This window comes from Aotus nancymaae, unplaced genomic scaffold (genome assembly GCF_030222135.1).
Source record: "Aotus nancymaae isolate 86718 unplaced genomic scaffold, 86718_ANA_hifiasm-v0.15.2.pri h1tg000003l, whole genome shotgun sequence".
Taxonomy (NCBI): Eukaryota; Metazoa; Chordata; class Mammalia; order Primates; family Aotidae; genus Aotus; species Aotus nancymaae.
Genome location: NW_026988414.1, coordinates 34,909,636 through 34,922,539, shown reverse-complemented (window position 1 = coordinate 34,922,539; position 12,904 = coordinate 34,909,636). Strand labels below are relative to the sequence as shown.

The following is a 12,904-nucleotide window of genomic DNA, read 5'->3' as shown; positions in this document are numbered from 1 at the left end:
GAACAGCACCAAAAAAAAATAATAATAATAACAACCTAAGATTATATGCTCAGCTAAACATTTATTCAGTTGAGTTGAGCTGGACATAGTGGCTCATACTTATAATCTCAGCACTTTGAGAGGCTGAAGTGGGAGGATCACTTGAGACCAGGTGTTCAAGACTAGCCTGGGCAACATAGCAAGACCTCATCTCTACAAAAAATTTAAAAATTAGCCAGGAGTGGTGGTGCACACCTGTAGTTCCAGCTACTTGGAAGGATGAAGTGGGAGGATCCCTTGAGCCTGGGAAATTGAGGTTACAGTGAGCTGTGATTGTGCCACTGCGCCCCAGCCTGGGCAACAGAGGGAGACCCAGTCTCTTAAAAAAAGTGTGAAATAAAGATTTTCAGAACAGGCCAGGCATGGTGGCTCATGCCTGTAATCTCAGCACTTTGGGAGGGCAGTAGATCACCAGAGGTCAGGAGTTGGGAGATCAGCCTGGCCAACATGGTGAAACCTCATCTCTACTAAAAATACAAAAAATTAGCTGGATGTGGTGGTAGACACCTGTAATCCCAGCTACTCAGGAGGCTAAGGCAGGAGAAGCATTAAAACCCGGTAGGTGGAGGTTGCAGTGAGCCGAGATTGCACCATTGCACTCAGACTGGGCAACAAGAATGAAACTCTGTCTTAAAAAAAAAAAAAAAAAAAAAAAAAAAAAGAGATTTTCAGAACAATAAAAAGTGAGATAATTTACCTCGACAAAGTTTAACTTTAAAAAATTCTGGCCAGGCATGGTTGCTTATGCCTGTAATCCCAGCACTTTGGGAGGAGGCCGAGGCAGGTGGATCACCTGAAGTCAGGAGTTTGAGACCAGCCTGGCCCCATATCTACTAAAAATACAAAAATTACCAAGGGAATGGTGGCGCATTTCTGTAGTCCCAGCTACTCAGGAGGCTAAGGAGAATTACTTGAACCCTGGAGGCAGAGGTTGCAGTGAGCCGAGATTGTACCATTGCACTCTAGCCTGGGTGATAAGAGCGAAACTCTGTCTCAAAAAAAAACAAAACAAAACAAAACAAAAATCTGAGAGATACACTTCAGAAAGAAAGGATCAAAAAAGAAATGTTGGAGATGAATGAAGGAATGATGAGCAAAAGGATTGTTAAGCATGTATGTAAATCTACATATGCATTGACTTTAAATTCTATTTTTTTAACAGCTAAAAGTTACACAACTTTTTTTTCTGGTACTCATATTTTCATTATATTCTTCTCATAGAATTATATCCTGCTATATGCTCAGGCTGGTGTGCAGTGGCGCAATCATAGCTCACTGAATCCTCCACTTCCCAGGCTCAAGCCATCCTCCTACCTCAGTCTCCAGCTAAGTTTTTATTTTTTGTAGAGACAGAGTCTTGCTATGTTACTCAGGTTGGTATTGAACTCCTGGACTCCATCGATCCTCCCACCTCAGCCTTTAAAGCGTTGGGATTGTAGGTGTGAGTCACCACACCCAGCCTATTGATCATTCTTATCTGCATCAAAAATATGCATGTAAACTGACATTAATTTTAAAATTTGTTTTCTGTGACCACAGGGCTATTAGTGTTACATTTCTTCTGGATTTAATGATAACAATATTATTAGTTCACAATTGATTAAAACAACAGTATTATTTTAAATATTAATAATTATTAACATAAAAAGTAAAATTTATTGGAAAGACATCTCGTTTTTGAAGTTTCGATTTTTGTTTTTAATAGAGACAGGGTCTATCTGTCTGTCACCTAGGCTGGAGTGCAGTGGTATGATCATAGCTCACTGCAGCCTCAAACTCCTAGGTTCAAGTGATCCTCCCACCTCAGCCTCCTGAGTAGTTGGAACTACAGATACAAACCACCACATTCAGCTAATTTATTTTAATTTTTAAAATTTTTGTAGAGATGGGGTCTCACCATCTTGCCTAGGATGGTCTTGAACTCCTAGACTCAAGCAGTCTTCCTGCCTTGGCCTCCCAAAGTGTTGGGGTTATAGGCACCATGCCTAACCTCAAATATTTTTTAATTGATACATTGTAACTGTACATATTTATAGGGTACAACTTGATGTTTTGATACATGTATGTTGTATAATGAGCAAAACAGTATTTAGCATGCACTTATCATTCCTTTGTGGTGAGGAAATGTAACAGTCATTCTTCTAGCTATTTTATAATATACTGTATCTTACTATTAACCATCATCACCCTACTGTCCAATATATTACCCTAGAACTTATTCTTCCTAATTGTAACTTTGAACCCACTGACAAGCTCTCCTCATCCTCCCTAAATTCTATTTTGAAAGGCAAAAAAATATGATTATTACTGAACCATTACATTTATGATAACTCTAGATTTTGTTGGCTTGGTTTCTCCTGTAGGTATACAGAAGATGGGTGTCCACATAAGAAATTCTTTCACACACGTTTTCTCATGCGAATGAGGTTAACACCAGATTGTTCCAAAATGCTGATTTCAACATCCTCTGGATATCTCTTAATTTTGCATGACCTTGACTTAACCAAGTCTTTAGAAGTAGGCAGCTATCCCATTTTAAGAGCAAGAAGAACTACTTCAAGTTCAGGTAAGCTTTTCTTTGTTGGCCAAAAAGATTTTTCTCAAGAATCTCAAAAATAGAGATGATATATGTTTCTTATCCAAGAATGATAGCAGGAAAAGGGGAAGACAATTAAAAAACATTCTTCAGAAAGCTCAGTGATGGCTTTTTATCCAAGCAAGTATAATGATTTGTATGTATCTCTGACATATCATTAATATGTACCTCTGAATCACAAGTGGACTAGGAGGAATAACTGCTGACCCTAAAAATATTTTCTTTAGCTTTATGCTAGCCACAGGATCTTTTCATCAGTAATTTTGAATCATCACTATCTCAAAAACTCATAATGGCACAAGGTCTTAAGCCCTCTGGAATCAAGCAGAGCTTTTATTAAGTCATGGTCAATATAGTTTTAGTTTAAAGTCTATCTGTATCCTAGACTTATAGATGTCCAGACACAGGCAGCTGGTCCCATCTTATCTCATTACTCTCTAAACACTCTTGCTAAAGCTCTGTCTCTTCTCCCATTGCTGATTTTGTTAGACTTAAGTGAGTTTAGGGTTCAGAAAAACTTAAGTTTTGTATTTTATCAACATTATGTAATTTTTTAAAAGACTATATTTCATCTACCTTTGGGAAAGAGGGGACTGGTCTGGGGACATACCCATCATTTAAAATCCAGGGGAAAAAAGACGTAAGCATTTGGAACAGAATGCTAATAAATTGCTATTAAAAGGCAGCTTCATATGGCTGGGGCCAGGTGCGGGGGCTCACACCTGTAATCCCAACACTTTGGGAGGCCAAGGTTGGAGGATCGCTTGAGCCCAGGATTTCAAGACTAGCCTGGGCAACATAGGGAGACCTCATCTCTACAAATAACTTAAAAATTTAGCCAGGTGCAGTGGCTCACGCTTGTAATCCTAGCACTTTGGAGACTGAGGTGGGTGGATTGCTTGAGCCCAGGAATTTGTGATCAGTCTGGGCAACATGGTGAAACCCTGTCTCTACAGAAAATACAAACATTAGCCATATATGGTAGCATGCCTCTATAGTCCCATCTACTCAGGAAGCTGGGGCAGGGGGAACACCTGAGCTTGGTAGGCTGAGGCAGCAGCCAGCCATGATTGTGCCCCACTGCACTCCAGCCCTGGCAACAGAGAGAGACCCTGTGTCAACAAACAAACAAAAAAAAAGGAAATTAAAAAAAAAAAAAAGGTTGGAATCTTTCTCCATGTACACAGAGCCACTTCTGAAGACTCCTTTGGGAAAGTACAGACATCATTGTACTGCAGTTGCCTGGTGTAACTGGTAAAAGTAGAAATTTAAGTTTTACCAACTTACTTGCAAACAAGGGATCTAATAAATATACGAGTATAATCCTTTTAGATTCAAATTTGCCTTTTAAGTTAAAAAAGGTAAGCAACTCTAGCTTAGTGCAAAATAGTGATTTAGAATGTCTAGTTGGCCTGTTTCAACTCAAAAACCCACAAGGTTTTTTATTTTTATTTACTTTTTTTTGAGACGGAGTCTCGCTCTGTCTCCAGGTTGGAGTGCAGTGACATGATCTCGGCTCACTGCAATCTCCACCTCCCAGGTTCAAGTGATTCTCCTGCCTAGACTCCTGAGTAGATGGGACTATAGCCACTTAAAAAAAAAAAAAGACTAATTTTTGTATTTTTAGTAGATATGGGGTTTCACCATGTTGGCCAGGATGGTCCTCATCTCTTGACCTCGTGATCCGCCTGCCTCAGCCTCCCAAAGTGTTGGGATTACAGGCGTGAGCCACTGCGCCCTGCCAGGTTTTCAGTCTTCTAAGGATAATTCTGATACTAAATAATGTTACAGGAAATTAGACTAGTATGAATTCCTAACATAGGCATGGGACCACTAGCAAAATGTGATGATGAAATAGAGATTGCTATTTGGAGTAATATATCAGACTCCACTACCTGATACTCATTTTATTTTTTTCAATGTAAACTTTGTGTCACATCTCAGGGTATTTACATAAACTTGGCATAGTGGTACATGCCGGTAGGCCCAGCCACTCAGGAGGCTGAGGCTGAGGCAGAAGGATCACTTGAACCTAGGAATTAAGAGTCCAGCCTGGGCAACATAGCAAGATCCCTGTGTCAAAAAAAAAAAAGACTATTCATATAATTTCAAGAATGATAATGGAAGTTTCTGGTATACTTAAAGAAAAATCTCTTCATGTTTCTGGTAACGGACCTGTTGTTTGGACCCTATTTTAACATTAAACTATAGGCTTAAGAGCTTAGTGTTCATTTTCATTGAATTTTTTTTGTTCCATTTTAGTACAGAAATGATGAGGATCCAAAGATGCTCCTATGATTATTTGGTTTTTCATTTTTATTTCATATAGTCAAGTCTTTGATATAAAATACTCAGAAAGGGACTAGATCTTAAAACACTTCAAAGAGCTGTCTTGCCTTCCTTAGTCTTAGTTATAGGCCAGTTTTATATAAGCATTTATTTTTTAAATTTTAAAACTGTGGTTCGCTGGGCGCGGTGGCTCAAGCCTGTAATCCCAGCACTTTGGGAGGCCGAGGCGGGTGGATCACGAGGTCAAGAGATCAAGACCATTCTGGTCAACATGGTGAAACCCCGTCTCTACTAAAATACAAAAAATTAGCTGGGCACGGTGGCGCGTGCCTGTAATCCCAACTACTCAGGAGGCTGAGGCAGGAGAATTGCCTGAACCCAGGAGGCGGAGGTTGCGGTGAGCTGAGATCGTGTCATTGCACTCCAGCCTGGGTAATAAGAGCGAAACTCCGTCTCAAAAAAAAAAAAAAAAAAAATTAAAAAATTAAAAAGTTAAGAGCCACTACCAGAGTTATGCTAGGTTTACTGTCAGAATTTTTTATATTTTTAAGATTTGACCACTTCATCAAGTTCATCTGGTCCTAGAGTTTCTGGCTCACCTTGTCATCATAGTGATTCTAATTCTTCTGAGAAACACATGTCACGAGCCTCTCAAAGAGAAGGTAGGTTAAAAGTTGGATTTTATAATCTTGTAACAACAGATTCTGCCAATCTGACTGATTGATTAAAACCAATTTTATGATTTTAAATTGGTTATAATCCATAAAAATAAAAGCAATGGAGATGAGGTGATTTATCCCTCAGTCATCATCTTCAGAAAGCTAACCGAGAGTCTCTGGGGTTGAATATCTTGAGTTAAATCTTTAATGGAATTTTAGCTTTGGTTTTATTAGCTGGACTTAGTTTGGAGAGGAAGTAGTTTGGAAATGTTTATTTCAATCAAGATTGTTGTGAAAATTAAATGATATTATGCATGTGAAAGCTCTGTATAAATATAAGGCATGAATTTTCAGGTACTTGTGAAAGCCACCTGGTTCCCCTCAGGCGTTTTGCTCTACCATTTTCTTGTCTGTGCAGTGCTTGACAGCTTCAAAGGATTTGTGGGATAAAGTGAGCTACAATCTGGCCCCACTCTGTATTTCCCAGTTTTTTCCTTACCATTCTGGCCCTATACCTTCCACCCCACAATTGAAATGGTTTCTACCTATACAAATTCCACATACTGTTCCTCTTCATACTAATCCGCATCTAAGCTCTTATAGCATTTATTGTTTATTCTTCTCTTTGTGAACTGAGTATTAAGAGCCAGATATGGCCTTTTTTTTTTATTTTGGGTCACTTTTGGAGATAGACATATCTCTACCTTGCTTATTTTAGGCAGAGACTAAATCTTAGAGTTCTAATTTGTGTTTTCACTGGGTGGCTTTGCCTGGTAGATGCTGGTTATCTTGCATGGCTACTTATGTCAGTAGAATGGTTTAAGAGCTCTTTCTAACCTAACCTATGGCTTGTCCACTTATAGTTCACTTTAGGATTAAAGACTCCTTCTCCTAAAGATTTATGCCCAGAAATATAACATTTTTCCTTTGATTTGTAACACAAACATCTTTTGCAGATTCTTCCTGTTCTCCTTCTACTTGTGCTATGGGAAACAAGTCAAGGCTTCTAATAATCACTGAGAAAAATCTTTATTGATTGACTACACCATCCACAAGAAAAAGAAACTTAATTTAAGAAGAAAAGAATAGTTAACATGCTTGCTTGTTATTGACCAGTGGTAAACACACAAACACAAATATACAGCAGTTCTATGCCACACACAGTTAAGAATGAGGAAGAGATGATATATGAGGAGGCTAGGAAGAAAGAAGAGAAAAATGAGAGGGTGAAAAGAGGGAAAACATGAGAGAAGGTGGGGCTTATAGGTGAAGTTGCTCTAAATGTTGGAAATTTTGGATTTTCAAATGTCAGAGTATGTTAACAGTATCCTTTGGCAGATATAATAGCTGCGTAGAACAGAGGCTTTCAAATGCATTTCAGCATTAGAACTCTATTTTTGACATGAAATCTGCTGTGGATTCTTAGAGATGTAGCCCAGTTAAAATTAAAGTAGCTCTGGTTCAAGAAAAATTAGAGTCTACGGCCACACTACCCTGAATGTGCCTGATGTCGTTTGATCTCGGAAGCTAAGCAGGGTCGGGCCTGGTTAGTACTTGGATGGGAGATCACCTGGAAATACTGGGTGCTGTAGGCTTTTTAAATATATATATATATATATATATATAAAATAAAACTTAGGAAGGCTCTTGACCTCCTCATCTCCACCTCAGCTCACACATGGTTTCCCACTTTTACCAGCTCCTGAGGAACCTCCAAGGAGCACAGGATATAATATACTCGCACTGGTAACAGTGGCTTACTCCAGCAGTCATTTTCATTGGGAGTTAGGTAGAAGGAAATGATGGGGCATAGTAGAGTCACCAGGAAGATGTATGATTGGCAGTGTCTCTCATCCCTTGTTTTGACATGCCTTTATGTGAGGTGTCCTTCCTCATCTCCAAAATTTTATTTTTTGTTTATAGTGCTGTTGTTGGGTGGGGGCAGCATAAGTCCTGATCTTTTTATTTGCTTAAAGGCAATCCTCATGGCTTCCAAGTATTTCCTTCTCTGGACCAGAAAGCACCAGGTACAATGAGATGAGAATTGTTACCTTTTACCTTTCTAGAGTCCTTTCATGTCAATATTACTTTGGTTCTTACTTAAATAAAGAGCATTCTGAGATGTAAGATCCAAATAAAAGAATCCCTAGTCAGCTTCTATGCCTTAGCCTTAGGTCAGTGACAAAACCTGCTGCAGGAACTTGGATTCTTTCATTCTATTTATATACTTTCTCCACACCTTCACCCCCCGTCCCCGCCGCCAAAACTCACACACCATACATTGGGGAGTACCACGCTCTTTAACATATGGTAGCATAAGGGGCAGACTAAGGAATGAAGGCATGGGAGGTGGCTGTCAGAAATAAAACTCTGATGAACTGACTTAGTTTTTTGATAATACAAATCCCACATCCTCATTTTTTTTTATCTCAGGAGTTTCACCACGAAATAGTCTTGAAGTTGTAACCCCTGAAGTTCTTGGTGAGAGTGACCATGGAAACTGCATCACATCCTTACAGCTGCACCCAAAAGGCTGGGCCACTCTTCTTCGGTGCTCAAGCAACAGTGATGATGAGGAGGTACAGGCAGCAGCACTCCACCTTCAACAGAGCTCTTTGGACAAATTGCCATTGCCATGTGTGCAGACCTTAGGCTGATCACTGACTGCAGTCTCTGCCATCAAGGGCATACTGCTAGAGATCCTGCTTCTTGAGTCTCCTGTTTCTGTCCTCTCTTGCTTCATATGGTATCATTATCCCTTACCAACTCTTCTTACTCCTCTCCTGCCAGGGTTTAGAAAGCTGGGAAGTACTTTAAAGGCTAGCATCAGCTCGGATTTAGCCCAGCTTCTTAAATTTTGCCTCCTTCATCTCACCTTTAAAAACAACAACAACAACAAACCCTTGTATAATAAACATAGATCTGAAATGTCTCAGCTCAGCTGGCTAAATGTGAAATTTTACTAAGCCAATTGAGGGTCATAATTTTTTTTTAATAAAAAAACCAGGGGAAACTCTGGGAAAGGAAGGGGCTATACTGATGACTAGGGGGAGAGGTGTTAAATGACTTTGATTCTCATCACCTTGTAAAACAAGAGTCTTCCAAGAGGCCCTAGAGGCCACAGCTGAAAGGAGAGAAGAGACGAGCTTTTGAATTGTGTAGGGGAAGAGGTAAGATACTCTAGGACGTACTCCAGGAATTTTTAAAATATCAACATTGTTGTTGCCCTTAGAAAAGAGAATGTACTTCTACAGAAGTCACAGGCAGCCTCAGGGAACAAAAGGCTTTAAAGTGTCATAGCACAGAATAACCTCAGCTTATGAAGATAAGAAGGTATGGGGCCTTCTTATGGGGTATGTTAGTTAGGAGGGGGATAGCATTATTCTGAGTGATGTCTCGTAACAATTCTGTGGCTTTGGCAATCTGTTGAGCATTTTAAAAATAAGGAATATCCGTAGCACTATTTGGGCTCTGTAACCTTGGTTTGTCTCCCTTCTCTCCCCCTAGTGTACTTGTGTCTATGAATTCCAAGAAGGAGCTCCAGTGCGACCTGTCTCACCTCGCTGTTCTCTACGACTGACTCATTACATTGAAGAAGCCAATGTAGGCAGGGGTTACATCAAAGAACTTTGCTTCAGCCCTGATGGGCGAATGATTTCTTCCCCACATGGCTATGGGATTCGCTTGTTGGGATTTGACAAACAGTGCAGTGAACTTGTCGACTGCTTGCCCAAAGAAGCCAGTCCCTTGCGGGTGATCCGTTCTCTGTACTCTCATAATGATGTGGTACTGACAACAAAGTTCTCTCCAACACATTGTCAGATTGCCTCAGGGTGCCTTAGTGGACGGGTTTCTTTGTATCAGCCAAAGTTTTAGGCACAACTTATATCAAATAAGGAACTCTTCTGGTGTTTGACTTAGGAATTACTTCAATTTAGGTGAAGTATTTTCTTTTTAGAAGATCTTATGAGTTTGGGTCAAGATCCTGGTTCTTATGGGTCCATGAACACACTTGTGACCTGAGTACTTGGTCATCTGGCATCATACCGGCATCTCCAAATTAGACTCTATGCAGCATCATCTTTTTCAGCATTCCTCTGCTCCTGCTGATCTGTGCCACTGAATTCCAGTTCTTCTGGTTGTTTTGCATGGTAGCTCTTGTCAAGTTTCTTCCTTCCTCACTCTCTATTTCTCTCTTTTCCCTCTCCCTACCCCTCTCTTTCTTTCTGTTTTTTTGATTTTGGTGTCAATTTTGTGGACATTTGGCAGGAGTTTTGAATGGGGTAGGAGAAACTCATGACATTAGAGTTGAATAAAACCTGGAAGTTGGATATTGGCATATTGGTTGTTGAAAAAGAAATGTCATCTTCACTTATGAGTATACTTGGCCTTTTAAAGTTGCTGTTATGTTTATCTATATTAAGCATAGATAATGGCATTATTCTTATAATCATTAAGACAGTCTTGCAACAAAATGTCTTTTAAGTTTCCTGTTAAAATTATACAAAGTCATGATGAGAGGATTGTGAAATTCTAGAAAAAAAATTATCACCTCTCTTTGTAATTTACTTTACTTGTATGATTTAACATCTCTAGCATGTATCCTTACTTGATATTTTGTTCCTATCAAGGCATTAGACAGGAAAGAAGGAGACAGAATGGGCTTTGGTTATTTCTATTGTACAGAAAAGGATTTTTTAAATTAGATTAGTACAATATCTGGCCATAGAGTGATGAGAACAATGTGACTTAGATTTTCTGTATTTCATCTGCCAGATTATTTGAATCACACAGGATGATGTGTTAACAGTATTGGGGTAGAGGAGGAATCAACAGTAAAGAGGTAGAGGTTTACTCATTTTTCTTCCCTGAGCCAGCTGTCATAAGCCAACTCTGTCACCATTAGTGAGGGGAGAGTTGCAGTCCTTTTCAAGTTGTTATCATTAAGTATGGTAGTCAGTGACTTGGATATCAAGACTAAGTGCTGATATGAAGACTTGTCTTTGTGTTTTGTTATGAAACATGGCAAGCATGAAGCTGGACCCAAGCACAAGGCTGACTGTTCTGCTTTGAGTAACAGCTTTCTTCCAGGCTCCTCCACATGGGTGGCACTGTGGTTAGAAGGGATTACCAAAGGCTGGAGCAATTTAAGCTATGCAGTAGCCTTGCCCTCTTAGGTCGCATTCTCTTTAAGCCACTGGTTCTCAAACATTAGGGTGCATTGTAACCATTACAGACTTGTGAAAAATGCAGAAACCTGAGCCTCACCTTATGAGATTCTGATTCAGCCACAGAGAGGACAGGAATCTGTATTTTTCATAGGACCCTCAAGTAATTTTTATTTTGAGGGTCTCTGGATTGCAGGTTGAAAAACACAACCTTAATCAGCAGTAAATTCTCTACCTGGCCTGGTGTGGTGGCTCACACCTGTAATCCCAGCACTTTGGGAGGCTGAGGCAGGCAGATCATGAGGTCAGGAGTTTGAGACCAGCCTGGCCAACATGGTGAAACCCTGTCTCTACTAAAAATACAAAAATTGGCTGGGAGTGGTGGTGTGCGCCTGTAATTCCAGCTACTCAGGGGGCTGAGGCAGAAGAATCACTTGAACCTGGGAGATGGAGGTTGCACTGAGCCGAGATGGCGCCACTGCACTCCAGCCTGGATGACAGAGCGAGACTCTGTCTTAAAAAAAAAAAATTCTTGTGAAACCCTGTCTCTACTAAAAATACAAAAAATTAGCTGGGCATGGTGGCGCGTGCCTGTAATCCCAGCTACTCAGGAGGCTGAGGCAGGAGAATTGCCTGAACCCAGGAGGCGGAGGTTGCGGTAAGCCGAGATCGCGCCATTGCACTCCAGCCTGGGTAACAAGAGTGAAACTCCGTCTCAAAAAAAAAAAAAAAAAAAAAAATTCTTCTCTACCCATCTGGTGCTTAAGACAATTCCCAGAAAGTGTTTTCATCATTGTTAAAATAATAGTAGTAAATGAAAGCAATTTTGGAGGTGGAAAATAACTTAGAATAGAATCATCCACATTATTTGACAAATGAGAGAAGTGACGTGACTTGCCTAAGGTCATCTTATAAAGTTAGTGGCAGAATTTGGACTTGAATTCCAGTCTTCTAACTCCTTGCTCAGGGCAATTTCTACGGTGTTATGCTGTCTGTTAGAAACAATGACTTATGGGCACTTTGTCTTTAAGTTGTATTATTGTGAATACCCTTAAACTGGCCAATAGATTTAAAAAGGAAGGCATGGGAGTAGATGCTGAGAATTCTGGCTATAAGAAGAAAAGTATTTTAAATATTACAGAACAGTTAAAACAACCCAAATACATAAATAAAAATGACATGTCTTTGTAGGACCTGCCAACTAATTATTCACACACATTTATAGAGGTTATAAGGATCTTAGCTCTAGAACCAATTTTTGAAATTAGATCATTTTACCATAGAACTTAACAAAATCGGAAATTTTTTGTCATTGAAAAAAATGACCACAAAGCACAGCAAATACATAGACTTGCTATAAATTTTGTAAAAAACATATTTTTAAAAGAAAATAGGGATGGGCACAGTGGCTCATGTCTGTAATCCCAGCACTTTGGGAGGCCAAGGTGGGAGGATCACTTGAGCCCAGGAGTTCCAGACCAGTCTGGGCAACATGGCAAAACCCCGTCTTTACCAAAAATACAAAAATTAGATGGGCATGGGGGTACACGCCATGGTGGTCCCAGCTACTCAGGAGGCCAAGGTGGGAGGATAGTTGGAGCCTGGGAGACAGGGACTGCAGTGAGCTGACATCACACTATTGCACTTCAGCCTGGGTGACAGAGCCAGATCCTGTCTCAAAAAATAAAAATAGGCCAGGCATGGTGGCTGATGCCTATAATCCCAGCACTTTGGGAGGCTGAGGCCAGTGGATAACTTGAGGTCAGGAGTTTGAGAACAGCCTGGACAAGATGGTGAAACCCTGTCTCTACTAAAAATACAAAAATCATAGCCAAGCATCGTGGCAGGCCTGTAATCCCAGCTACTCAGAAGACTGAGGCAGGAGACTCACGTGAACTTGGGAGGTAGAGGTTGCAGTGAGCTTAGATCGCACCACTGCACTTTAGCCTGGTCAACAGCAAGACTCCACCTCAATATAAAAATAGAAGTAAAATAAAGTTAGTTTTGGAGGTGAAGACACCCAAACTACATTATTATTTTTTAAAAAAAACCTACCAAGTACATTGATCATATTGATATTCAAAAGAAGTTTCATAAACTGTATCAACTCTGGAAAGAGTTCCATGTCAGATGCAGAACCAGCAGACTGCCCA

At 40.1% G+C, this 12,904-nt stretch overlaps 1 protein-coding gene and 1 pseudogene across 1 annotated transcript in view; both read left to right on the top strand.

Annotated features, from left to right (window-relative positions):
* DCAF10 (DDB1 and CUL4 associated factor 10) overlaps positions 1 to 10,577 on the top strand; it is a 49,397-nt gene extending 38,820 nt beyond the window's left edge. The window contains exons 4-7 of the mRNA XM_021671502.2: positions 2,403 to 2,605; positions 5,476 to 5,586; positions 8,017 to 8,162; positions 9,091 to 10,577. Of these exons, the coding sequence (XP_021527177.2) occupies positions 2,403 to 2,605; positions 5,476 to 5,586; positions 8,017 to 8,162; positions 9,091 to 9,459 (829 nt within the window). The 3' untranslated portion in view covers positions 9,460 to 10,577. The remainder of the gene's footprint in view (positions 1 to 2,402; positions 2,606 to 5,475; positions 5,587 to 8,016; positions 8,163 to 9,090) is intronic.
* On the top strand, positions 7,060 to 7,178 carry LOC135277461 (5S ribosomal RNA; annotated as a pseudogene).
* Positions 10,578 to 12,904: the final 2,327 nt, after the last annotated feature.